The sequence below is a fragment of the Notolabrus celidotus genome, chromosome 21 (genome assembly GCF_009762535.1).
Source record: "Notolabrus celidotus isolate fNotCel1 chromosome 21, fNotCel1.pri, whole genome shotgun sequence".
NCBI lineage: Eukaryota > Metazoa > Chordata > Actinopteri > Labriformes > Labridae > Notolabrus > Notolabrus celidotus.
The window spans coordinates 15,928,291-15,956,269 of NC_048292.1; the positions used below are offsets into that span (position 1 = coordinate 15,928,291).

The 27,979-nt window shown below is 39.2% G+C and overlaps 1 protein-coding gene across 2 annotated transcripts; it reads right to left on the reverse strand.

The window, feature by feature from the left end:
- Nucleotides 1-27,947, reverse strand: LOC117804700 (coiled-coil domain-containing protein 136-like). 2 transcript variants are annotated; one of them, XM_034673019.1, is made up of 10 exons: nt 27,492-27,947; nt 26,918-27,089; nt 24,585-24,814; nt 16,572-16,853; nt 16,336-16,410; nt 13,436-13,729; nt 13,089-13,206; nt 12,732-12,942; nt 11,507-11,641; nt 1-6,260 (listed from the first exon to the last, which is right to left on the reverse strand). In XM_034673019.1, the coding sequence occupies exons 3-10, from the start codon at nt 24,634-24,636 to the stop codon at nt 6,168-6,170; spliced, it is 1,260 nt and encodes a 419-aa protein (XP_034528910.1). In that variant the 5' UTR covers nt 24,637-24,814; nt 26,918-27,089; nt 27,492-27,947; the 3' UTR covers nt 1-6,167. The 2 variants fall into 2 exon arrangements, 1 of the variants encoding a protein (XP_034528910.1); XR_004629226.1 differs by lacking the exons at nt 1-6,260; nt 11,507-11,641; nt 12,732-12,942; ... (2 more) ...; nt 16,336-16,410; nt 16,572-16,853 and adding an exon at nt 22,787-23,030.
- Between the last annotated feature and the right edge of the window lie 32 nt (nt 27,948-27,979).

The following is a 27,979-nucleotide window of genomic DNA, read 5'->3' on the forward strand; positions in this document are numbered from 1 at the left end:
TCAAGGATAAACTAGTTTTTTATTGGTCGATTCATTTACAAAATGTACAGGCTTCTTTAACAAAATCATCACAAAAAATAAACGCTTCTTCAGACATTGAAAATTTACAGAAACATCCAAAAGACAGCCAAGTGTTCAGTCCTTTACAGAGTCAGAGAACAGAAACGCACAAAAGAGCAAAACAAGCAGAACAAACAGCATCACGATGACAACATGCAGGCTCACTGAGACTTAAGACATCGAGCTAAAAGCAGAGCTCATACAGCACATCTGATACACCCGACAGTGACTAACAGTGTCAGAGCAAATACACAACAAGTCACAGAAAAGCAGCCATTACAGAATCAAACAGAACAGTAATCAGTAAGAGACAACTGAAGGGTTAGAAAACAGTCACATGATTTCTCAAGTCATCCTGATCTTTGTTTTTCTCCTACAGACGCAGATTTGTCTCATGAATATCAGTTTCATCTCTGTGTCCATTACAGTGATGGGTGCAGTTCATAGTTAGCCTAGCTTAGCACAAGGAAACAAAACAAAACTGCTGGCCTTGCTGAAACAATGAATACTTAATAACTGATTTAACCCTCCTGTTATGTTCGTTTCTCTGGAACAACAAGAATGTTCCTGGGTCAATTTGACCCGGGGCATATTCAATTATCCAAAAGTGTCAGAACCCCAAAAAATCCCAATACACGTTTTTTCAAAATCTAATTTTTAACACCATTATTAACCATTTAAATCAAGATTTAGTCCATTGGTGTTCTTTCATTCTCCCAGATTATGGTTATATGTGGATTACTCACTCGTTTTTCATTAAAATTAATGTTAAAACTTTTTAAAAGACTTTAAAAAGGGTCAATTTGACCCGCAACATAACAGTAGGGTTAAGCTAGGATACCAGTTTATTAATGCTGACTTATACTGGCTTTATGCTAAGCTAGGCTAAAAACACTGTTACAAATGATGCTACTTCTGAGCTACAAAGAGTCATCAGGTTTTAAATGGCAGACATCTTGATAAATGTACGCTTGTACAACTACAATAGGAAAATGCTTTACACACCTGGCTCAGCTAGCATGATGTATGATATGTGCACACATACACACACAAACAGGTACTGCTAGCCCTATTTTGGAAACACTAGCTAAAAAGTTGTACCTTGCTAACAGTGTGTGCTAAGCTAAGCTAAATCTACCCTTGCACAATACTAGAAAGGATTACACCCAAAAATCCACTTAAAATAAAACTTTTAAATACAGTTTTTTCGACTGCATAAACACTGAAATCAAAAGTATTACACAATTATCAAAACCGTACACTCAAGGAGCAAAACATCGGCCCATATCTGCACCACGATAAGCACAATGTCACCCTCACACTTTTTGCAAAACAACACACACAGTGATTTTCAAAACACTAAACACACTTTTATACATTAGACACAGAAGTATATCATGATGTCACTTCCTTCAGTTTCAAAGCACTGACTGTCAAATGACCTCACCTATGAGCTGATTGGTTAAACACAGCCATCAGGTGAGCAAACACATGAAGGCCTAACTGTAGACACACCAATCAGGTTTAAGCACTATAACAATGCAGCAGGTGAGTTTACCTGCAGCTGGATCCAGTATTTTATGTTTGTCTGATATTTGCTGAGCTTACAATGTTAGGCACACTACTGTAGTAGCATGAAAAGTCTGTTTTGTTGTGATTCTCCATGTTGACATGTTGACTGATTTGGGTATATAGAGAGAAATGAAGTAGAATTGCTAAAGGTGTTTTAGGAGCAGCAGTGTGTAACTGGTTCAAACAGAATGAAGTCATATGAAATGTGTGTGTTTCATATGGTAACAAAATATGGTTTTGATAAATGAGTGTACATTTTTTACCAGAGTGTTTCATTTTGCAAAGGATCTTAGGTTTTTCTGCTACTTGTGTGTGTGGTTGTGTGAACTGTATGTAGTGTTTTTTTACAAAGTGGGCCCTGTTTTCAAAATCATGTTTAAGCAATCGAAAAAAACTGTAAAACTAACTTTTTTGTTGCAATACTAGCTAAGGATATCCCCTGGGTTTTGGTCGTTGCACTAAGCTAGGTTTAAACACATCTAAGAGTTAGCAATTATAAAAATATCTGTACTAGCATACATGTTTCAGCTAGGCTAACAAAACTAAAAGGTTGCTATCTGCACCCAACTGTTATTTTGTTAGATAAAGCCAGCTACTCCAGATACCTACATAGACAACATTTATCATTAACTAAATATTTCCCTTTTTTGAAGCTAGCTTAGCATTGGCTAGCATGTCGCCTATCTTTAATCTAAGCTAAGCAAGTAATTGTAAAAGCAACTGAGATAAGACTGATATCTATTTGAACCATAAGACTCTGAGGATTACAGACAATCAAAGCTTTTTAAACATTATTTAACATTTACATTAAAGCCTGTAACTATAAAAGCAGATAGGAAGCAGTCTGCAATAACCGATGGAGGAAATGGATCACAGTGCTCATGCTAACACTGTCATATTCACAGAGCATTGTCTATCTCTACAGCTGATATCTGAATCTACTCGACTATTTTCATGCACATGTTCTACCTCTCTATATCTAGCATGCAACACTGAGCCGTCTACAGTGAGCTAATGTTTGTTCAAGCACTGCCAAGAATGGACTTTTTCTGATATCACTACAAAGTAATCAGGGTTTCAAACAATAACTAATATTCTGGCTCTTCTGCATAAAATGGCGTCCTCCATTAGCTGCGTCAAAACAGGATGTCAAATACCTGCTGATAGACATCATTATGCCGATAATAAATCCACCTGCATGCTCTATTCCTAATGCTACATTATTCTGCAAGTATGTCACTACATAGAACTACAGTCCAATCAGCTGAACAGATAAATCTTCCCTTTAAACAAGCACTAACCCAAAATCAACTGGAATTATTCTTTGTATAGAACAGAACAAAAAACATTTTGAAAAGGATATATAAAAAATGAACGGATTGATATTAGCATGCTGCATCCAAGGAGAATTTGTATTTGTACTAATATGGAAAAATATAAGAACTGGCTAATATACAATTACTCAATCAATATTCTAACTCACTATCACAATTAATTTCTCACTTTTTTCACTAATGTTCACATTTTCACCATTTTACAGAGTGACACTGGTGTTTTCTGTCAAAAGCAAACAAAAATACATTTGTAAACAACATTTTTTGACTCATAATCGACATCAAGACGCAAGTCAGAGTTCACATAACTGCACAGACTACAACACACTGGAGTTATCTGATCTATGGAAGCCCAGTTACACCACTAATTACCTGCTTCATCACAACCAACCACATCTTTAAACAAACTACCAAACATCCAAACACAAAGTTGTTAATTCACAAAATCTATTAGTCTGGATGTCCACCGTTATAATCTGACCAAAATTACTACAAGTCTTATTTTCATGCAAAAAATGACATAAAGATCTTTATGACATGCTATTAACCTTAGAAGAAACCTGTTTTTATCAATGTCCTGATATTAATCACAGTATATGTAACTCTAATATGTGTTCTGTCATGTTAATGCCATATCAAACAGTTCATCACAGTTCGGTTTTTAAACACATTCTTATTAAGCAGAGTGAGCAAGGGAGGTTTATCTATCCATATGTTTAGATTTTAAACAGTGTGATAAGGTCCGTGTCTGGACTTAAACTGGAATGCCTTTCATTAAGAAGGGTTTGATATTTGGTCAAGTTCATATACATCATTTCAAATAAAAACAGAGTTAAAACAGTTCTTAACCTAAACACCTGATTTGAACTTTAACAGAATCACAGTAATTTCAACATCTGATTGTGTTCTATGATTGTTTGGTCACCACTTAAATGTAAACATAAATCAGGTTTCTATCCGAATCCTTTAAATCTGAAACAATGTACAAATAAAAGAGGTTTCAGTACCCTTAATAAAAGTGATAACAAATGTTTAAAATACACCAAAACTGATATGTCTGACAAAAAAAGCGAGATTTGAGACATCTTTTTGTGATCATCACTTCTAAATCTCATTGAAACAAAGGCAGGAATATAGAGTGTTTCCTCTGGAGTTTCAGATCTACATGAATAAGATGTTTGTGTGACTTTATGTCGTTCAAACTGAAGCCAAATTTGTCCAGTCGAACACAATTTATGTAAAGGTGTACCACAGGGCGCTATCCTCGGTCCTCTTCTATTCCAAAAAAATCATCACTCTTGTGTCTTTATGATAAATCAAACCACTTCCTATATTTTCCAATATGTTAGGATAATTCCTCCTTATTACAGACAAATATTTCTGAGCCTAAGCATAATCAGTGTGTTAAAAATGTTTAAAAACATATTCAGTTATACTTTTCATCTTTCTGCTAATCTTTCAGAACTTGAATAAAAAAATATCTCCATAAATAGATGTACAGATCCACCAAAAAATACCATACCTTGTCAGAATTAAATCCAAAATAAATAAATGATGTCTTCTTTAAATTACCAGCTTTTCTCTGGTGTGCAAAAATATCTAAAATCTACTTAATCTCTGGCACAATCTGAGTGTAATACTGGCACAGTGAAATCAGTCAACATAAATAATCTCTCTTTAAAGTGATTCAGCTCCAATAAATATGTTCTAAAATAATTTAAAAGTGCTGTTATTCTTCTGTAGATGTATATACAACTATTTGATACCATAAACATACAAATACAGAACATTTGAATCATTCTGTAAAGGGATAGGAAGGTAAATACTGGTCAGTGGTTTTCCCGTAATGACCTGTTTCTCATGCTACAAAGCAATCCTGTTAGTAAGTTGTATAGATAGTCATTTATGGACAAACACGTGATAACAAGGAGAGGAATACTTTTAAACAATCAAAGTGTATCTGCTACTGTAATCTCCTTCATGAGTTTAACTCAGTGAGTGCAAATGATTCTTTAAATCCACTGCGGGAAAATAAGGCAAATAATTCAACAACTGAAACCATCAACAGGCATCAAAAAGTCATCAGCTGTTACACTGATTATTGAATAATTATTTGTAAGATGTTAGGAAACATTTGCAGCTGTTTGTGTTTATTGTCTTTATGAATAGAAAACCTTTTGTGTTGTCTTTTTTAAGATTTGGATAAACCAAAAAAAAAAAGTTTACTCTGGCTGAGAATAATCTGGATTTGGAAATCCAATTTTTGTCAATCCAGGATCAGGTGATCTGGTCCTGTTTTTCAAAGAATCACCCTGATCCAGATAAAGACTTAAAGCTCACCAAATCCAGATTACCAGTGCCCTAAAGGGGACTACATACTTTGTCCACAGGGGGCGCCAAATCCACACAAACTGAAAGAACCCCACAGCTGCTTTAGATTTAACATTTTAAGTTTAATATTGATGCTCTGTGGTGAAATATAGATAGAGATCCCATAATCAAATGATATAATGTCTTAAGTATCAGCATTATTGTAAAAATGTTGTTTAGTTTGACCAGTTTAAAGGTTCTCTCACACTTAGTTCCTGTAATCCAGCCTGAATCCACCCTCTGCTGGGATCCAGATAATCCTGATTCTGGATCAAAGTAATCCCAGGTATGAACACCACAAACTGGAGGTTTCATCAGGATTAAAGAAATTGATTGCCTGATCTTTTGCAATTTTATAAAATTATTTTCTTTTGAACATCCAGTTTTCATGATTCAATCTGTCAGCTTTAATCTGCTCAGATTACCTTGAAACAGCCGGGCCCAGGTGTTATCAGGACACATTGGAAACTTGAATGCAGAATGAGAGTTGTCAGTCAGACTCTGGATCACGATGGTGGATGTTTGAAAACCTCAGAGGGGATCAATAAATCAACCGGCAGTTCAGTGCTACAATAACGACCTGCAGGAAGACTTAAAGTCTGCGTAGATGACTTCATGTATCTTTAAACATCTTATTGCTGTTCCCCCTCGTTCACTCACTGACGTCTGTGTCCTTCAGGTGAAACCGTCCTGTCGGTGCCGTCCCGTCAAACAGAGCAATGCAGAAAGCAGACATCAGGACAGCAACATGTATAAAGGCAGCACGCTGATGGGTGAAGGATATCCCACAACCTCACACATTTCCCAGTGAGGTCACTTCCTGTTCAGCCCTCAGGCCCGGGTGAAGCTGGGGACCACCAGAACTGCAATGGCTGCCACGGCAACCGCTGCCACCGCCAGGTTCCATCCTTCAGGTTCGCTCTGCTGAAGAGAGAGGAGGTGATGTCAGGGGAGGGGAGACGCATTTCAAAGAGTTAAGAATTAAAGTATATAACTGTGATAAATAAACATGACAACGAATGTCTCAATTACACCGCACTGCGCATGACTGTAGAGTGATGATTTTTACAAACTGAGCTCTTAATCATCTCAGATAATTAAAAGTGTGAACGGGTTTATCTCATAAGGTGGCATTCACAGCTTTCTGACACCAACAACACATGCTTATATAAAAATAAGGAGTGAGAACAAAGAAAAAATCAGAACCACAACGTGAAAACTGTAATTTGTTATGTCTACACCAAAGTCCAATTTATAAAATAACAACCCTAAATCATAATTAACTGAAGCCGTGAGTCGAACATTAACATAGATATCTTGCCTTTTTGACCTTTGTCACATTTAGTATTCCTAAATGTGACAAAGTATACAAAAGAATGATATCAAAATATAGAAATTCTGCTCTCACATGGGAGTATTGGAAGAAATTAAGCATTTTATAACCAATGATAAATGATCGTCAAAATAAAAGTGCTGGGCGCTGACTTTGCCTAATGGTGAAGTTGCATGCCCATGTAATGGGTGGCCCTGGTTCGAATCCAGCCTGCGGCCTCCCCCCGCATGCCACTGTCCTCTCCTCTATAAATAAAAAAATTTAAATTAAAAGTACTAACCTTTACAGAGAAAATATTTTATTCCAGAAAATAAAAAAATCGCCATATTTATATTTTTTTATAAATGTTGAAAAGTCATATGATATTATATCATATCACCTATTATTTCAAAAATTCTGAATTATATTACAATAAAATGACATGAGTTATGACCGTTTACAATAAGTAACAATTTCTAAAATATTTCTGAGACAAATATTCAACATGTATTTTCTAATTGAACCAAGAAATATTAAGTCCAAAATATATGATGTCACATGGCAGTGTTAAAAGAAAAATATTACCTTTGTCAGTTCAAATTAAAAAAATGTGAGATAATGGCGAAATAAATATGTTGTGTTAATTGTTGAAGATGTGCAATTAACAGTTGTACAGTGTCTTTGAGTTCTTGAAAAGCGCTATATAAAATAAATGTATTATTATTATTAATACAAGTAAAAGCATTTTTCTATTTGTGGTTTTATTCTATGGAGGTGTGTTAATACACCATTCAGGATCAATTCAAATTCGACAATAAGGCCAAAACAATATGATCAACCCTTTATGTTTTCATGTGTTTGATAAGTGTTCTGGCACTGATAGGCTTCCATACTAAATTAAGTTTTAGTAGAGTATTATAATAAGGTGTTGTCTGTGATTTATATGAGTGAGAGTGAGAGAGATTTTAGCAGTGATGTCATGTTGGCAGAAACTCTGTAAGGGGGTCCCTCCACTCCCTGAGCTTCAGTGACGACTAACAGTAACCCGACCGCTATTACACACACACACACACACACACACACACACACACACACACACACACACACACACACACACACACACACACACACACACACCACAAAAACCTCCTGACTGAGACACACTGTCGGTCCCACTCTCTCCTCAAACCACCACTACAGAGAACAGGAAGGACCAAAAAGACCTCAGCTGAATGACTCTAGCATGTCTCTGTTCAGCTCACCTCAGCTCACGGTTTGGACATAAAAAAACCTGAAAACTTAATTTTTTTTTATCTGCAGTGAATCGTTTCTTAGTTTTTGTTAGTACCCCATGAGTCTCGCTGATGTTTTCATGCTATTTAAATGCTTTATTTGATGGCAGAAAATGTTAGAAAGCATCAAAAAAGGCCAGAGAGAGGTCTGATGGCAAGTTAGCACAGATGTTAAAAATTTAATTTTCAGATTTCTCCAAATATTGAAATTTTTAAAATGTGAAAAGTGGACCTTAACATATTCCGAAGTGTAATTTAGTGTCAGTGATATTCAAGAATTCTTAATGTACAGAGAACTATAAATACATAACACACCACAAGCTACATTTAATGTGTTTTAAGGCCAAATGCCTAAAATCAAAGTTAAATAATTGTTGAAAATTAAGATTTCTCAACACCTATTTGCTCAAGCCTCCTGAGTCTGCAGCTGGAATGTAGCCATAAAGATAAATATTTAAACTTTTTGAGCAGACAAAGAAAAAGTGAAGAAAAACTCCAAACTTCCGGCCGGAAATATCTTACATACAATCATTCTGTATGTGAGCCCTTCATTCAGCCACTCTCTGAGATTTAAAGAAGCAGAGCGACCGGTAGAGAAAGAAGGGCGTGGCCATACCTGGTCCCCTCTAGGACGCCAGCTCCTCCCACCAGCACCAAATCAAGGCCACTATTACAATCATTCCTATGAAGGGGATGGAGAGAACAGGGGGCTCAGACGGACGAGTGCAGTTCTGAGGGAAAAGACAAAGGGTGGGAGTGTAGGGGGGAGATGGAGAGAGGGGTGTGGTGAGAGAAAATAAACGCATAAAATAATCAGAGTAATAAAGTCCGAGCGTGTCGGGGAAGAGGCGAGCGGGGACGAACGGCAGGCAAAAAAAATAAACGATAGAAATAGAGTAAGAGGTTGAACGGAAGGCAGGCTGTGCAGCAATAAGCATCAAATTTACACAGAATTTGATCAAGTTTATTGTGAGAAGTTTAAAGGATGGGGATCAGATGAACAGATGATGATGAAAGGAGAGAGATGGAACAGAAGCGGACGTGAGAGGACGATATCAAAGATGTTTAAAGACAAGACAGAGAGTTTTGGTAACATTAGAGTCCAATCAAAAACATCCTCAGCTTGTCTTTCAAAGATCTTTGCCAACACCAGAAGGTGCTGCCTTTACAAGCAACTTGGAAACATCAGCAGCAATGAATTATGGGTAGTCAGAAGGGAAACTGCACCCATGAAGTAAATGAGTAAATGAATGATGCAGTGGAGACCAGTAGAGGTCACTCTTTCCCATGTTAAGACTTCTAACTCTTAAAAATACAAAGTTTTGTCTCCACTTTTGAGACTCAAGCCCCAAGTCAGCAAACTAAGCGGTCCAAAACTGAGATCAACAAGTCCCTCAAACAAGTTCTTGCAAATCAAGTCATAAGTGAGGACATGGACGGAAGCAAGTCCAACATCTAGTCCAAAGTGGGGACACTAAAGCTCAAGGTAAACCCAAACAAGACAAGTCCAGTATTTCCAACAGACAAACTTCTAAAGTCATTGGTCCATTCCAAGGTTCCAAACGTCTCAAGTCTCAAGTCAAGAAGGTCTAGTTGCAAGGTAAGCTATAAAGAAGTCCCAAGGTATCACATGAAGTCCACAGAAAGTCTCATTTTTATTGTTTAAACAAACCTGGTTTATCAGAAGACAGACTCATCACAGATCAAGTTCTGCAATTTAAATATAGTTTGACATCTTGACTCTAAAATCCCAAGACCACTTACAAGTAAAGACCTGCGTGAGGACAGTTAAAGAGGTGGTATTGTGTTTTTCATATCTTAGAATTCAAATATCAAAGTTGCCGTGTTTGACAATACTAAACCTGGGCAAAGTTTCAAATTGCAAGGTAAACAAAAGTATTTTGATGAGACTGCAGGTCAATGACTTGTTTAGAAAAATCACACGAGAATTCAGCGAAATGAACACAAGATTTGCTCAAATCGTGACATCATCAGTTGGTGAATCTCCTTAGAAGGACAAATTTGTCATTTTAAAAAGAGAAGCACTAATTTTTTGCATGGCAGCAGTGAAGGAGGCTTCTAGGATGTCAGATTCAAGAATTCTGGGGGGGCTTAAAGAGACAGTAGCTGAAATGAAAGCTTTCGAAGACACCAATGTGAGATAAGTGAAGAGTATTTTTGAGCTGTAATCATGTAAAGAGATCTAAGAGGGATAATATAAAGCCTGAAAATTAGCATAATACCACCTCTGAGCCAAAGTAGGTAAGTCCCTGTCCCCAAGTCTAAGGTCTACTGTGAAATTACAAACAAGAAGTATTAAGTCCAAATGCAGCTCTTAAGGTACAGTAGTACAAGACCAGACTAGACGGACCACCTTACAAGTACCAGTCAAGCACCAAGTCATGAACTTGATCTGGTCTTGGACCGATTTAAAGGTACAGTGTGTAGTTTTTTTAGAACAGACTTGGTAGCAATTGGACTATAGTATTCATAATATATTTAAATTAGTGTAGAATCCACTAATATATATATTGTTTATTGTTTTTATTTACTTAGAATGAGCCTTTTATATCTACATTCGGGCGGATCCCATACCATGGAGGCAGCCATCTTGGATGGCATGTTTCTACAGTAGAACTCAGAACGTTTCTCAGAACGGACAAACTAGTGGCATACACGGCTCTGTATTTAGAGAGTCGCTGTCTAAAATGCACCATGGGAAGATAAAGAGAAGAGAGCGGTTGTTGTTGTGCACAAAATAAATTGTATTGATGGATGTTTTTGATATTTAGAAACCTGACAAATGGAGGATCATACTTATCACGCATCACAGGGGCTTTTTGTCCTTGAAGGCCACCGTCGCTTCACCGACAAGAGGGGTGAGTAAGGGAGTGTTTTAACCTGTAATCTGATTGCTAGATATTCAAATTACTGTACCACACACTGTACCTTTAAGGAGATGTTCGACACATGGTGGATTTTCAGCCAACAGGAGGTTCACAATAGTCGGCACAGTTCAGCGTTTTCTTGTCATTCAGAAAAGGAATAAACCTTTGAATGAGGCTGTACACAGGGAGTGGTAGGTTGAGCAGACAGACAGATGACTGCTTTGATGACAACAAACTGCCCAGAAGCGACAGATGTTCAAAAGAAGCTCACAACAAAAGGCTCAAATATCAGCGACATGACCACAGAGCTGCAGAGACAGCAGACCAGGAAGCAAAAGACAAATGAAGCATCCAGAGACTTTCCAACAAGCTCCTCTGGACCCACATGCACACGGTACAGACGGACAGACTCATGGAGAAACCATTGATTCACAGAAGGTAGAGAGTCTTTCTTGTGTGCTCTCCTCCACACTTACCTTGAGGAATTTTAAAAAACATTAATTTTAACTCCTCAGATCTCATTCTACTTTAAACCCTGAGTTGTGGTTCCTGTTGAAGCTCCGTTACTTGATGTAGCACGCAGATTTCCGATGCAGCAAACAGATTTTGGTGCATGAGGAAAGATATTGTCAACCCTCATACTAAAAGCACCTGAGCAGTCTACCTTCGGCTTCTCACCTGTGTCTTCTTGCTCACTAGTTTCTGCAGCTCCGCCTTGCAGCGCTGCAGCTCCTGCTCCAGCGCCGTCCGCTCCCGCTGGCTGCTGTCGTACATCTGCTGCAGCTCCACCAGCTCGCTTTTGAGACCCTCACACTGACAGACAGACAGTAGGACAGATTCAAAGTAGAGATGAGCTGACAAACCAACAAGGCAAACATTGTTACTAAGGTGGGTTCAGACCAGAAACAAAGGGGATTCTCTTCAGGTGGAACTGGTTGACTTTTATTGTGAAACATTTTGTTCAGAAAACTAAACACAGTGGTGTCTGAGTGTTTAGTATCATCCTGAGGAGCAGCTGGGTTAACCTCCCCTGCTTCTCCATGAACTGTGTCTGGATAAGCCTTCCTCCTGCTTCCAGCTACTTGAGGCTGACCAGTGCCCAGTTTGACTTCCTGTTAGCTAGGATCACTAGCAGGATTTCTCTGATGGACACCAACTAACAGTGTTCCGTTTCAGGTGTGGATCCCCTGTCCAGCTGCTTCCACTAGGGATGCAAATTTCAAGCTTTTTTATGTGATCGATCTTTGGAAATGTTTACAATCAATTGACATGGAAATCATTGAAAAAAACGTGAATGTTTTCCATGTCAAAAGCGTTTTCTGTCTACTCGTTCTTATTGAGAAAAATAAGCATGTGAACGCAGTTAGGTATCAGCCGGGAGCGCAACCGGGTCATAATCAGTCCGGCGGCAGAGAAAAAAAGCGTCTCGTGGAGACCTGTCACTCAGCCGCAGCCGCCAGCTGAGCGTCTCCGCTGTGCGCAACACCTTCAGTCAGCGGATTCACATCGAAACCTGCTTTAAACTTAAAACAGCTCCCTGATAGCTGAACGAAATATGAGACCACATGATGCAGTAAAACTTCACAGTGATTCACTTTCACAAAGAGTCCAAATGTATTTGTTGCATGAGTTGAAACTATGTAACTCCCCTGAATATGTTTCTATTTGTATCTTTATGCAGACTCTAAAAAGTTGTGTCTTTTTCAAAGAAAACAAGCAAACAGCTCTTAAAACGCTTGTTTACTGAATGATTTTCGGCTCAGCTATTTCAGGATGCATTGTGTGGAAAAATCTGTTTTGCCTTGGGTCTGAATATACTTTCAATTAACTGCAGAAAGAACAAAGTAAGCGGAAAATACACAACACCCACAGGCACATTTCCAGCACTTGTTCTCTGCGTTACCTCTTTCTGAACCTTGTGAGCCGTCTCCTCGGCTTCTCTCAGCTGCTCCTTCAGGACGCTCAGCTCTAAACTGTAGTCTTCTTCGGGGACAGAGTCCGGATCTTCAGGACAGGCCTGAGACAGGGTGATGTAAGAGTCTGTCTTCACCAGGTCCTCCTGCACGGGCTTAATGCTGCTCTGGCCTCTGACTGCCAGGTACACATCGTCACACCTGGACATGGCAGTCAGAGAAGAGAGGAGGTTCATTTGAGGAAGGGAGGTTTTATAGAGGTGACTGTAGGATGTATGGTGAGTAGAATGCACACAGTGATGTCAGGAATGGGACCACGTTGATTGACAGCTTGTTGGACCACTCACGTGTCTCGTTGCTGCTGCAGTTGCTCCACTTTGCTGCTCAGCTCTTTGTTTTTCTTGGTCAGAGATTGTTGCTCATCTTTCAGAGAGAGAAACTCCTCCTTCAGCTGACCCACATCACCTGAAAAAAACACAGATGCATCTTTTTAAGGCAGATTAGTGAGGGGAGAAGTTTACTCTTCAGGTATGTTCTAACTTTGCTTTTCTTTTTCCCCTGACTTAAATTCTGTTGGTGCACAACAAACATTTGGGGAAACACGACTGCTCCATTTCAGAAAGGTTGCACTTGTTCTTTAACACACACCATAAAAAGCCAACAGGTCTGTTGTGTGTGTGTGTGTTTTCCTCACCATGTGCGTGTGTGTTCTGTCTCTTCATGTTGATCTCGGCTCTCAGCGAGGTGATCTCCAGCTCGTACTCCTGCGTGCTGCCGTGGAGACGCTGAAGCTCCGCCTTCACTCTGCACAGCTCCTCCTGCAGGGAGGCGATGTCGTTCTCCCGCTCCGCCGCCGACTCCTCGGCCGCCTGCTGCAGTATCATCACCTCCTCCTGAGCCACACGTAGCTCCTCCTGCGCCTCCTCCAGCTCGCTCTCCTTCTCCTCCTCCAGGCTGTCCATTTCCTCCTGCACCGCTCGGAGCTGGGCTGGAGAGGAACAAGGAGGATGATGGGGTCAAATGATCAAGTTATACTTCAAATGACGAGGTCAGGAAAAATCTTTAATTTCAACAAGTAAGATTAAAACATATCTTAATATGATATCTTAAAACTAAGTGTTTTGTTGGGCTCAAGAGTAATGACAGTTTCAAATCTCAGAGAAAATATAGTGACACTGGAGACTCGGAACATCAAACAACATCTTTGTAAAAACACTTAAATTCTTAGGAGGAATAAATATCTGACAGTGAAGGTATTTGGACACTTGATCAAGACCCTGAAGACTTTCTCTCAGAAAGAACATCCAACTGCAGTTTGAGAGCAATAGGAATTTGTTTATTTTTAACAGCTGGGAATTTTTGGAAATGTTAGTCCCTCATTGTAAGGCAGAGGTTCCCAAACTTTTAATGCCGGGACCCCTAAAATAATGATGCCAGAGACCGGCACACCCTATTGTTCCTCAAGATGGTAGAACATTGCGCCAAACACATTAATAGGCTTTTCCAAGAGCTAAACATTTAGAATATTTAAGATGAATTTATAAAGACTTGCGGCAGAATTAAAGTAATCTTAATTTTTAGCACTGATGGACATACTCAGCAGATGCAGAGGTGGTATCTGTTTCCTGTTTCCTATTGGCTTTAAGCCTAGGATACGTAATTTAGCTGGATTCCAAAATCTGATTAGTTTTATTCAGGATGTACCACTATCTTTGAATATGTTTTCATAATAAAAGAAAAAAAAATGCACTTAAAATAATTTAAGATTTAATCTGCTTTTGGAAGGCATCGAATGACCCCCATCCGGTGTTTCATGACCCCACACTTTGGGAACCACTGCAGTAAGACCCTCTTTCAGTCTGTCATTGCCTGCATCACAACATGTCTGCTTGTCACTCCTGCCTGGACTCATTCCCACCAAGTGTCTCCACCCTGTTTGCCTAAGTCTCCCTCTATACCCTCAAAACCACTCCAAGCAGTTTTTAAAGACTGACACCAGATTGTGGATGCATGAATGACATTGAATCGTCTACATTCATCCAATGACTAAATTAAATGTGGAATGGATTCCTGGATCCTTCGTTTAAAGGTGCACCGCATCAGATGTTCAATGCACCAACATCACTCCAGAAATATTGGGACTCATTCACTAATAAATGCGTAGAAATGTTCTTACTCTGCACATAAAATAAGTGCTTACGCAAAATCACCGTCGGATTCATAACGAGTGCGTACCAGCCAATTTTGATCTCACCACCGTGCGTATATTAGTGAATCAGAATCATTCTAAATTGACAGGCGCGTGCCCGCAACCTGCAATCAACATACTACCACGCCCCGATTCATCCATATAAGGACATCTGTTCGGTGCATCAGGACGCTGAATTTCACCTCGGCAGAGAGAGAGGTGATTGTTGCGGAGGTTGAGCAAAAGAAAACCAACACTTTTCCGAAGCGTATCAACAGGAATCACCATGACAGAAAAAAAATGAAGCCTGGGTTTCTTACTGAGGCTGTTAATGCTGTGTCTCCTGAGGTTGGCACCGTGGCTCTAGTTAAGAAAAAATGGTTTGATATTAAAGTGGACGCAAAAAAAGACTAGCAGAACAGAAATGAAGGAAGGACACTGGAGGAGGACAAGGACCACCTGATCTGACAGCTCAGGATTAAAGAATGCCTGCGATTATTTGAGTCACCTCAAAGAATGTGTTCCCAAAACGAGGGATAAAGTGATGATTTTCAACCGTCGCCTAATGGTAATTTATTTAATTTAATGAACACGGCACGCCAGAATTATCTTGAACACTTGCTCAGGGGCGTAGAGTAATTTGCCACCAGCTGTGTCCAAACACATCTATCGAGCCTTCAGCAGCCCAAATGTGCACTCTACTCCGGCACGCGTGTGGGCATGGACGTTGTTATAGCGCACCTCCTGGGGGGGAGGGGGGTTCAGGACTCGCAAATGGAGTCATAAGCCAGGCCATATCTCACGTATAAACAACAACATTTTAGCATAAACACGATAGAGATTTAAGCTAAATATAACATAAAATATGCTCACCAACTAGCCATCCGTTTCTTGGGGCAGGGGTTCCCAAAGTGGGGGTCGAGACCGACACAAATGGGGGGTCGTAAGATGTCTTCCAGAATGTTTATTTTTAAAGTTGTCTAAAATAGTACATTTTTCTTTTACTGAAAGTAGTTTAAAAATGTCATGCATTTAGTTCAAAGAGTATGTGTTTACATTTTCTGAGAAAGTTGGTCATCATCATTTGTGCGTACGCATGGTGTGAGGAAGTTCTAAATTTGTTCGTAGTGTAAGAACAAATTCAAGTAAGAATATGATGATGAATCCCAGATTTGTGCTTCAAACGTGCGTACGCACAGTTTAAGCATGTATTCGTGCATACGCACTGTAAGTGAATAAGGCCCATTGTTTTTTCACTTGAAATTTAAGATTTTTATTTCCTGCAAAGTGTAGACAACCATAAAACTTATATTTCTGTGGAATAAAGATTATGTAGAATTTGGCACCCTCCTGAAATCTGTGAATTTGATGTGGCAGAGAGAAGGAAATGGAAAACCTGTGAGTACCTTGCAGTCTCTGGATCTGTCTGGTGAAACTCTCTGCCTGATGAGCGCTCGCCAAACGCTCGTCCTCCAAAAGACCTGAGATCAGAAGAGTAGAAAGTTACAAACAGTGATGCAATCACATAAAAGTAGAAGATGTCCCTCTGACGTGTGCTGCGTTGTAAGTACAGATAAATAGTTTAAAGAAGAAATACTGCAGAATCATACTCTATTTAACATTCAAAGTCAAATCCACTGACCCTGCATCTCCAGGAAGCTCTCCTCGTGTTTCTGGGAAACCTCCCTGGTCTCCTCCAGCTCCAGCAGCAGCTGAATCACCTGAGCCCTCAGCTCCTCCAGCTCCTCCTCTTCGTCCTTCTCCACTCCTCCTCCCAGCTCCTCCTCCTTCTCCTCCTTCACCTCCTTCTCCTCTCCATCTCCCACCGTCTCCTCCTTCTCCTCCATGGACTCCCTCTCTTTGGCCGTCAGAGTGTCTCCTAACTTGATGGGTTTGTTCTCCTCCTTGAGCTCACACAGCTCGTCTGCACACGGAGGAGAGAGGAGAGAGAAGAGGAGAGGAGAGAGGAGAGAGGAGAGAAGAGAGAGGAAAGAACATCAGCTGGTTCATTCTTTAATTTCTATTAAGCACATACAAATACAGAGATAGGGTCATCTAAAAACTACCAGCAGCAGCTCATGGAATCCTATAAGACACACAACACATCAGTACATATTCTATTCTTTGTGTTAGTTTAATATTTTATCTGTCAACATTCTTCTTCTTCTCTCATTTTAATGGCAGAACACACTAACTTTAATGTTGCACACCGCCACCAATTGTACCGGAGTGTGTAACATCAGGGTTTAGTACTTCAGGTACTAATAGTAAGACCATTCTCCTTGAATGTGAAGGCCTATTGGCTAAAAACAAGAAAGTGATGCGTAACCAATATGAGGCATAGGGAAGAGGAAAAGAAGAAGAAGGAAAAGAAAAGAAAATGAAAATGAGGAAATAAACTTAATCACAGCCAGGATGTATCTCATAATAAGCCTTAAGATCATCTTCCTTCAGGGAGGGAAAAGAAGTCTCAGCTTGGTGTTGGACTGCAGTCAGAGGCTCTGGCTCCACCTTGTGGCCATAGACAAGAAAACATGATTAACCTGCTTTAACGTGGAGCAAAGAGTCAGAAGATGAGCTGACCCTGTAAACTTGTTTTTGGAGGTCTTAATTAAAAAATATAATAAAAGATTTTTGTTTTGAAAATAACTGAAAACTTTCACAGATTTATGCACACTACTGTTTACTACTGTGATGCAGATTTTATATATTTTATGTTACTACTCATTGTTGTCTTTTTTTACTGTCTGATTAAACTGATCAAATTATTCAAACTTTACAAGAATATAACTTACACGCCTGTTTTATATCTTTCAAAATGCAGTTGTTTGCTCCTTCACAGATTTGTATCTTTTTAATCTAATAAAAAGTAATGAAAGTATATTACAGAAAATAAAGGAATACATCTCTGCTGCTGGAGCTAAAGTTTATCTTTTTATATATTTGTGAAAAACTTTAAAATTCTATCAAAAAGTATGAAAACCTTTCACTCAGATGATTCATATTCATGTCTTAAATGTGAGAATAGCAGAGAGAAGTATCGTTAATCTTCATTTTTGCACATGTAATGTATTTCTATTAACACAGACATCTTTTACACTCAGACTCTTGCACATCTTAATTCTTGTCACGTCATCTTAAGTCCTCTCTGATGCTGTGAGAATGATTTAAATCTGATCTGATGAGTCAGTGTGATGATGATAATGAGGTGAAAATGTCACAGAAATGTCAAACACCAAAGTGATGAAGATGATGATCTGTTGTATTGTGTCGCATTAACATTAATCTGAATATTAAACTTTGTGTCTTTGTGTTGTTTTGAGGTCAAAACTGAACAGAGGGATGAGACCTGTCCCCGTCCCTCCTGCTGTCGACCTTCATCACGTCTGTCGTCATCACTGCCGCTAAAAATAGTTCTGCCCTCCCCTCCTCATCACCGCCATCCTCTTCATCACCTCTCCTCTTCCTTCATCTCTCTCTGTCTTTCGTTCCCCTCCACCGGCAGGTATCAAACACAGCAGCAGGTTTTAGTGATTAATAATGAAAGTCAAACACAGAGTGTCACATGTAGAGTCCTCAGAGAGATCAGCTACAGGTTCAGAGAAACACCGCAACACAGCTGACAAAATAACAAGAAGAAGACATACTGCAATAATAACCTGTGCATGTGTCATGTGCAATGATCATGTGCAACAATAGACGTGCAAAATTAAGTATGTGAAGTTACAGATGCACAAAACTTACACAGTTTGCCATTATACATTTTATTGTGTCTATTTTTGCATAGAGTAACTTTATGTGCTTTTATATGGTTATAATGTCAGTTCAGTCAGACAACTCACGTTTAAATTGTTTATTGTAGCAGCAAATACATATTCATGTTTGGCGCCCAGGCTCCGGCCTCATCACTCCCTGCAGAAAGCTTACATGCAGACTTTGAGGAGTGATGAGCAAAACATACTAAACACCCCGGGAGCCTGCAGGTGGAAGCTGGGGAGGCGGCGGGGAAGAAGAAAATATCAGCAATGGCATGCAGCAGCAGAGTCGTTGACAGGCAGAGGGAGAGATGGGAGATTTTTCCCAGTTTAAATAGACCGCCAATTTGAGAGGCAGAGGGCAGGATTGGATGATGGATAAGAGAGTGGGACATGTGACGTGTATGGTATTGCAGCTCGAGTTGTCTGCCTGAACTAGCTCGCAGGCGTCGCTCCATTTATTTCCTCATTTGGCCTCTGTCTGAAACTCTGCTGTCTCTTTAAGGCCCCACCAGCATCCAAAAATACAACTCTCTAGAAGCCTCCTCCACTGATGCCAGCTGTTCTGTTTCATCTGAGTCCCAGTTTCACTGTATCTAACAAGTCACACTAAAGTGGGCTGAAATCTTATCACAGCACTACGAAAGCCACAATAAACAGATTATACTGTGATAAATGACTATCAACAGGCTGAAAGGAAATTTGACACTGTCCCTTTAATGCCCCCAGTATTCCAGAATGCAACATTCTGGAAGCCTCCTCCACTGTTGCCATACAACAAAGCTGTGTTTCTCATCTTAGAATGTTAAATTTGCCCTTTTAAGGAGATTCGTCAACTGGTGATGTCATGAAGTTTGAAGTTTTTATTTTATCAGTGTGTCATGCATATAATCATATGCCCAGCCCACATTGGGTACGGTTACATGATGTTTTTTAATTCTGAATTAATAATTCCGAATTAAATAATTTGGAATTAAAGTTTTCTCCTTCATGTTTACATGGAAATAGTAATTCCAAATTGAGGTTTACATGGAAAACATGTTTAATTGTTTTTATTCAATTCCTCTTAACGTCTGGGGGTTGGGAAGGGTTCTGATTGGACAGGGGCGGGCGTGACGTATTTACGTTTACCGGAAGAAAACAGACTCCAGTTCCTGCTTCTTTTATTTTCGGTTACAACATGGAAGACCACACAATAAGTTCAAATTTCGCTTTGATTTTGACTATAGTTGTTAAAAAGCAGCTCGACACAAACGTACTGCTTCACTTTCGTCAGCTGAGGAGGAGAAGAGAGATAGACGACCGGAGAAGGGAGGCGGAAGACCGGACTGTGGCGATTCAAAGCCGGTTAGTGCAACGGCTGCTCTACCTCAGCCTGAAATATGAGCCCGCCAGCGCGGAGTATGTGCGTCATCGCGACAGGACAAGGGAACGAGCATGCGCAGAATGACTGGAATTCATTTAAAGCGGAATGAACGTATACATGATCGAGGAATTATTCAATTCGGATTTAAAATCTGAATAAACCAGCTACTTACATCGGATTTAAGTTTAATTCGGAATTATCATTTTCATTCGGAATTAGGTGTTTACATGGTCATTTTAAATCTTTTTAAAGAGGATTTAATTTTAAATCTGAATTAAAGAGGAATTAAAAGTCTCATGTAAACATAGCCAGTGGCTACGTTTACATGAGAAGTAAGTGGCTGGTTTATTCTGATTTTAAATCCGAATTGAATAATTGCTCGATCATGTATACGTTCTTTCCGCTCTAAATTAATTCCGGTCGTTCCGCGCATGCTCGTTCCCTTGTCCTGTCGCAATGACGCACATACTCCGCGCTGGCGGGCACATATTTCAGGCTGAGGTACAGTCATCCGTCTCCCTTCTCCGGTCCTCTATCTCTCTTCTCCTCCTCAGCTGATGAAAGTGAAGCAGTATGTTTGTGTCGAGCTGCTTATTCAAAACTATAGTCAAAATCAAAGCGAAAATTGTACTTATTGAGTGGTCTTCCATGTTGTAACCAAAAATGAAAGAAGCAGGAACTGGAGTCTGTTTTCTTCCAGTAAACATAAATACGTCACGCCCGCCCCTGTCCAATCAGAACCCTTCCCAACCCCCAGACCTTAAGCGGAACTGAACAAAGACGGTTAAACGTGTTTTCCATTTAAATCTCAATTCGGAATTACTATTTCCACGTAAAAACAGAGAAGAATACTTTAATTCTGAATTATTTAATTCTGAATAATTAATTCTGAATTAAAAAAACATCACGTAACCGTGGCCATTGTAAGGAAACTGAGGAAGAAAATGATAACAGAATAAAGAATCTTTTTTTTTTAAATGTGCACACTACTTAAAAAGACTATCTTGTCTTCTTTTCCAGGCTTTTGAGACAAAATAAGCAAGTTTACACACATCAGAATTAAAAAAAAGTTCTAGTTTTTGCACATCCGTCCACCATAATATTTCATGATTTGAGCAAATCTCGTGTTTGTCATGTTTGAACTCTTGTGTGAGCCATTCAGGAGAGCCTCCTGTGATTACTCCAACACACTCCACATTTAGCATCAACACCAAACATATCTTAATATTTGTTTTTAGAATATGAAACAAAGCACATCACCACTTCTTTAAATCTCTATATTTATGTTTCTGACTCCAGATCAGCTGTTCACTCTTATCCTGCAGATCTGCTCGTCATTGATCTTTTTGGCAGCCAATCAGAGACAGGCAGTGACATCATCATCACCAGAGAGATGATTCAATTATCACTGTATCATCCTCGTCATCATCCTTTTCTTCTTGCAATCATCTGATTCTCTCTCTCTCCTGTTTATTTCCACACAAGTCACTCTCTTCTTCTGTGTTTTGTAAATTTTTTCACCAGTTTAAAATCACAAAAACGACTTTTAAAAATCCCAATGTGGGGATTTAAAATCTAAAATGTCAAAAAGAATTAACATTTCTTTTTTAAACCAAATTAATATTGTCATGATTATTGTAACTGTTATTATTAATCTGTCCAGGCTCCTCTTGTCCAATCACAGCTGACCTGGTTTGATGACTCACTTGTCACCATGGTGTCATAGAGCTGCCCCTCAGCTGATTCTATCTCTATCTGTTGGAGGTATATAACTACATTTATGAACAATTCAAATAAACAGGTCTAATAGGTTAATTTTTTAATTGTAAGATATTTCATATTTTTTTACATTTAAATGGATGTCTATTTATTTATTTTTTACTACATCAATCTAATGATAACAGGTTCAAGCAGCTGATAACACCACAGGCTGTGTTTACAAACACTGCTGAGTCACTATCAGGCTGATCCCTGATTAATATGATGATTAAAATAATCTGGCTCCAGGAATACATCCGTCTGCCAAATGTTCCTGAGATTTGGACGATAACACAGACTGTCTGATCCGCAAAAACAACACACACACACACACACACACACATACACACACACACAACACACACACACACAGAGACACACACACAACACACACACACACACACAGGCACAGGCACACAGTCTGTAGCTGCAGAGATGGGATGGTAAATTCCTAGATATATGTACACAGGCAGAGATACACAGACTCGGTGAATCAGAGCAAACTGACTCTCCAAACATGAAAGTCTTAAAAAAGTTCCCACAAAGTATCTGAACGCCCACACTTGACGTTACGCAAGATCTGTTTCACACCTTGGAGCTTTCTGTTCACCTGAAAAAAAACCTTAACGTAACAAGAGCCTGGGTGTTACAGCGAGGGAGAGCAGCAGCTTTTAAGACAACAACAACAACAACAGAAAGCTAAGCCTTTCTGTTTGGGTGTACTGCTGACCAAAACAAACATGGCTGACCAGTTCAGCAAGGCTCCACCTGAGCATGTAAACACACAGAGGCTTCATATAACTGTCTCTGTCTGTGTTATCAGTGATAATACTTCAAGGGAGTCATTACTGTTCTCTAGTAGGGCTGTAACAATACTCTCAGCCTCACTGTGCTGGGCTCAAGATTTTTTCCACAATTTTGAAACCGAGAAAGTAATCTAGTTTATATTCCATTTCTAAAAGAAAAGACTGCCTCATAAAACTTGTACTTGTGATGCTTTTATTTTGAAAGGACACTGTCACGACCCTAGCTCAGGGGAGGCATGAGTCCAGTCTATGACCAAATATTTACAACAAAAACTAATACAAACAAAACAACAAAAGAGGAACAGTGATGGCTGCTGCTTTGCTGTTGATCCTGGCTGTGTGTGTGAGAGTGGGAGGGGCTTATCAGAGGTTATTGTAGCCAGCCCACAGGTGTCAAGGAGCCTAGCTGAGCACGCCTAGCAAGGAAAAAAGAGCCAACAATCATTTGTGCACGTAACAACACAAATGTCCTTCCACTAAATCGCAAAGTTACAGAAGTAAATGGAAATAGCTTAAGGGGCTATATTAGCGCCCCATGTAGAGACATAAGCACTCCCATTGTTGTAACTTTGTCTGTTACGTCTCTTTCTCTCTCATTCAAATGTTAATTGTATAAAGAATGTTAAAATATTGGTAGAATCTCAAGATACCGCCAATGCGTTGGAAAAACTAGCGGTTTCCCCTCAACTGCAAAATCTTTACCTGCTGCCGCCAGGTCTATATGCCTAAATTTAGCTACAAATGGAAGAGACAGAATGACTTCCAACAAGAGATGTCAACAGGAGATAGTGCCCTCTGCTGTTTATAAAGGGTATAATGTTCATTTTTCATATCACTGATTTGAATCAACACTTATGTGTACTAACAAGGTGCTGTTTTTACCTCCTCCATCATGACCTGTTGGTATCACACATCAGTATAATGTAATTCTGTTTAATACAAAAAGTTTCTTAACTTCTTAGCTAGCTCAGTCTTAAGGCTGGTTTATACTTCTTCGTCTCCCCTAAGCATGAGCCCCACATAATTGTGCATCGTTGTGTCCGTGTCCTGCAGCAATTCTACGCCAAAACACTTAGGAGAAGTGTGGTCTCTCTGATAGCCGGTCGCCTCGTCCGGTCCCACTACGATCTCTGTTTACTTTTCCACAGCGATGCAGAGCGTGTTATGTTAATCTACAGCTGATAAATGTTGCTGTTTATCATACAGACATGATTACATGAAGAATAGAGAGGAGGAGATGAAATACACGGATGTGCAGCCGATGTTTGTGATCCCGGAAGTGCTGTAAATGCGGGAAATACAATGCCGCCGAGCGGACAAATCACAGGGTTTGCGGCCTGCCTTGATTCTACGCGTAGTTACATTTTGGAGGAGGTGCACGTCAGCTACGTGCGTAGGCCTCTGCGTAGGTACAGGAGCTACGCAGACCCCCGGCGTAGGCTACTCCGTCGACTCGACGCAGAAGTATAAATCAGCCTTTAGCTTAGCTTGGCTCTTTACTAGGATTTCATTGGTATGATAAACAGATTTAAGTGTGATTCAATGACAATAAACAGATAGAAAGTATGCTGAAATAACCATGTTCTGATGCTCATTAGTAAAAAAGTCTACATTAATGATTTGTCATGTCTGACTGTGAGATGAGATGAGAAACAATTTTAAATGCTTGTTTTTTGAATGGAGTTTGGTCCTGAGTTTGAGTTCTGCTTCTTACTTTGCTTTATTTTCTATTGAGCGAAGTCATCATGTCTCTAATTGTTTTAATGAACGCTTTAACTAATCAAAGGAGTTTCTGTTCTCTTTTTAGACTCACACAGACAGTTTCCTGTGCAGACTTTCACATTAAAAGCCTTCCATGCATCATCTTGACATCCAAATGGTCACTGCGCACGCACCTAAAAAAACCATTAAATGACAAAACTAATCAACCATTTTTAAAGTCATTACTGTAGAGGTAAACACAGACTGACCTGACGAGTCGAGGACCTCCTCTATGAGGGGGGGCAGGCGGAGTCCGTCCATGTTTCAACTGATGGAGGAGAGACGCTGCTGCAGAGAGGCGGAGGATCACAGCTCCACACAGAGGGGGGAGCAAGGGGGGAGGACGAGGCAGGCACAGCCCAGAAAGGGTCGTCACGCTCCGGGCAGGCTGAGCCGCTGCAGCCCCTTCATCCTGCCGGAGCTGAGAGACGACTGAAGACTGAGGGGAGACAGAGGGGAGGGAGGGAGAGAGGGAGGGAGGGGGAAGATGTCAGGGAGAACTGCGACACACATCTCCACCGATACTGCATCAAACAGGTCGATACTGAGGACGTTAAATCAAAAGGTTAATGCCACCTGGAGATATGAATATTCAGAGTTGTTACTATTTGAGCTTTAGTTTTACGGTTACATTTTTTCTTTTAACTGAGAAAAGGATTTACGTCATTGTTAAAAGTTTCTATAACTGACTTCTTGGATGTGACTGTATAAAGAAACTAAGAGTTACTCCTGTGGGATAATAAACTTTTATATTCTGATCACCAATCTCAATTATTCTCATTTTATTTCCCTCACGTAATACTACAATACCCATGAGCCCTAGCTGCTGGCTTTGTGCCATAAACATGGCAGCTGTACCTCATTGGACGGCAGTACAGAATCAAAAATCTTTTCAATTTTTGTTTAATAAGAAGCTCAGTTATTGGTTGTTTGCCGTTTTAATGCACCATGGGAGTTGTTGTCTTCCTTCTGAGATTTTTGTCAAGAGGCTTCTTGTAGCTCTGACTTTTTGTCAGCGAACAAGATATCTTCCAAGATAGTTCAAATATTTTGTTCTGATGCTGAACCAGAACCAGAACTATTAGTAAAAATTAAATGGACTGTAACTGCAGCATCTAGAGAGTAACTAAGTAGCTTATCTCACAACCAACCCCTAAACTTTAAATCAAAGCAAACATTAAACTAAGGTGGACAGCTCCATGCAATTTTAAACATGGTTTTAAATACCACAAACATCACAGGCTGCCGCCCAGTGTCCTTGTTGCTGATTGGCTGCTTGTTCTGAGCCAATCATTTTGTCCAGCAATCAGAAATCCAGACTACTCAATCTTAATCAGCTGTAAGATCTTACACCGACACATCCAGAAAAACAGCAAAATTGACAACAGGTGAAAAACAATCAAGGTGCAAAAACATTTTTTTTAAATGTAAGGAGTGCCTACATATCCCAGAATGCATTGCAGCGTCAGCCTTGCTGTATAATCTTGCCAGTAAAAATGACATCTGAATATCCAGATAAATAGAGACAAATAATTGTCCCTCTAATCATTGATGTCATTCCATAATGACAATATGTGAAGGGGATCAGAGGGTTTCATGGACAAACACAAGAACTACAAACACAAGAATTTTTTTTCTGTTGTGCACAAAATATATGAACTTATGCTCACCAGAAAATAACTTGTGCACACAGAGTGATTATCTTTTAGGAAAAGGAAATTATTCCGTGTGCTCAATACCATAATCAATTATTTTATTTGTGGGAACAAGATAAATATCTTGTTTGTAAGATATAAATATCTCGTTGGTAAAAGTTATCTTATGCGCATACGTTAATATCTCACAAACTGTTTATTTGTGCGCACAAAATATGTTAATTTCTTGTGTGCAAAAGGTAATTATTTGGTTGCCAGAATACAATATTTTGTGAGCACAAGATAATAATATTGTGTGCACAAGATAATAACTTGCTCTCACGAGATTATGATATTGAACGCACAAGATAACCTTGGTGCACAAGATATATCGTTTATTGTTGGATTCCTAATCTACATCAATTTTGTTTTTTATCCTGCAGAATTTACTCCCATTTATGTTAAATCCAGAACAGGGATACGGTAAGCGGCTGGTGGTCGAAAGGTGTACTGCAACAGTTTGGAAGTAATATGTTTACTTTAGTGATTAACTGTATTTAAGAGCACATTTTAATCCTCAAAATGACTTGTAGGTAACGTAATATAGTAATAAGTGGAGAACTACGTAATTTAAAGTAACATGTAGTAGAAATATGTAGCAGCAAAAATGAGTATACAAGTACTACAGTGAATTTACTTAGTTACTTCCTCTGCTGCACTATAACCAGCTGATATGTCTCTGGAGCTCTGACTTCCCTCTATATGACCTTCCTTTGTGTTTGTCCTCTCATATAAAACCATTTTTCCTCTCTGGTCCTCTGCCTCTGACATTTCTCTGCTGCAGACATGTAACACAAAGCAGAACACAAGACATCATGCTACACAGACACACAGAGAATACCAAATACCTGGTGTAGAGATGCAGATGGTGCAGCTTACTCTGCTGCAGCTTTATGGCTCCACACAGTATTCACCTCCTACTCCTCCTCTTCCTCTTCCTCCTCCTCCTCCTGTTGTCCTATATTTCCTCCTCAGCATCAGCACTGCTCTCAGTGTGATGCAGAGCAACGTCACTACATGCTACAGACACACACACACATACGGCCATGACAGGAATACACAATGAGGCTGCATGACTTGATTTATTAACCATTTCTAGACTCAAGGACAGGTGTATTCTGTGCACAAGGATGGAGCTGCAGTCTATGCACTTTTTTCATAGATATATATATAGATATATATTTATATTTATTTATATAGATATATATATGTTATAAACAGAAAATATATTTTTCAAAAATTCAAGTAAATAAATTAAAAAATTACCTTTTTTATTAAAAATGCAGACAAATATGTTGTATAAAAAATATAATTTATATTTAATGTACATTTAAATAGTCTTGCTAAAAACGTTAGTATTTCAATACATGAATTAAAGCTATTCTCCACAGACAGAAGAATGCCAATAACATGTTAGCTTACCTTAGCATCATGGAACCTCTTCTTCACTCTGTTAATGCTTATTAAAGTGAGCCCAAAGTATGCTGAATATTCTGAAGAAGAAATATTCACTCAAAGACTCAACTATAAATGTATATTTTGGTCGAATTAACCGAGAAAAAAACGTTAAAACAAAAAGTTACTGAAACTATTAGAAGCTAGCCCAACAAACATATGCCACTGGCATGTAGCTAACACTCTTATCTTTATCACTTTGCTAATGCTAACTGAAGACACACCAGAGAGCTACTAGCTAACCTTTCTCTCTGAGAAATGTATATTTATTTGAATACTAAATTATTAAAAGAAGGCTTAACTTGTTTAACTGCACAAGAAAAATATTAGAAGTAGGGTTGCAAAATTCCAGGAATTTTCAAAGTTGGAAACTTTCCATGGGAATAAACCAACGAGAATAAACCAGGAATTTACTAAATTGAAGGTTGTCTCTTAACAGGGAACTTAAATATAGT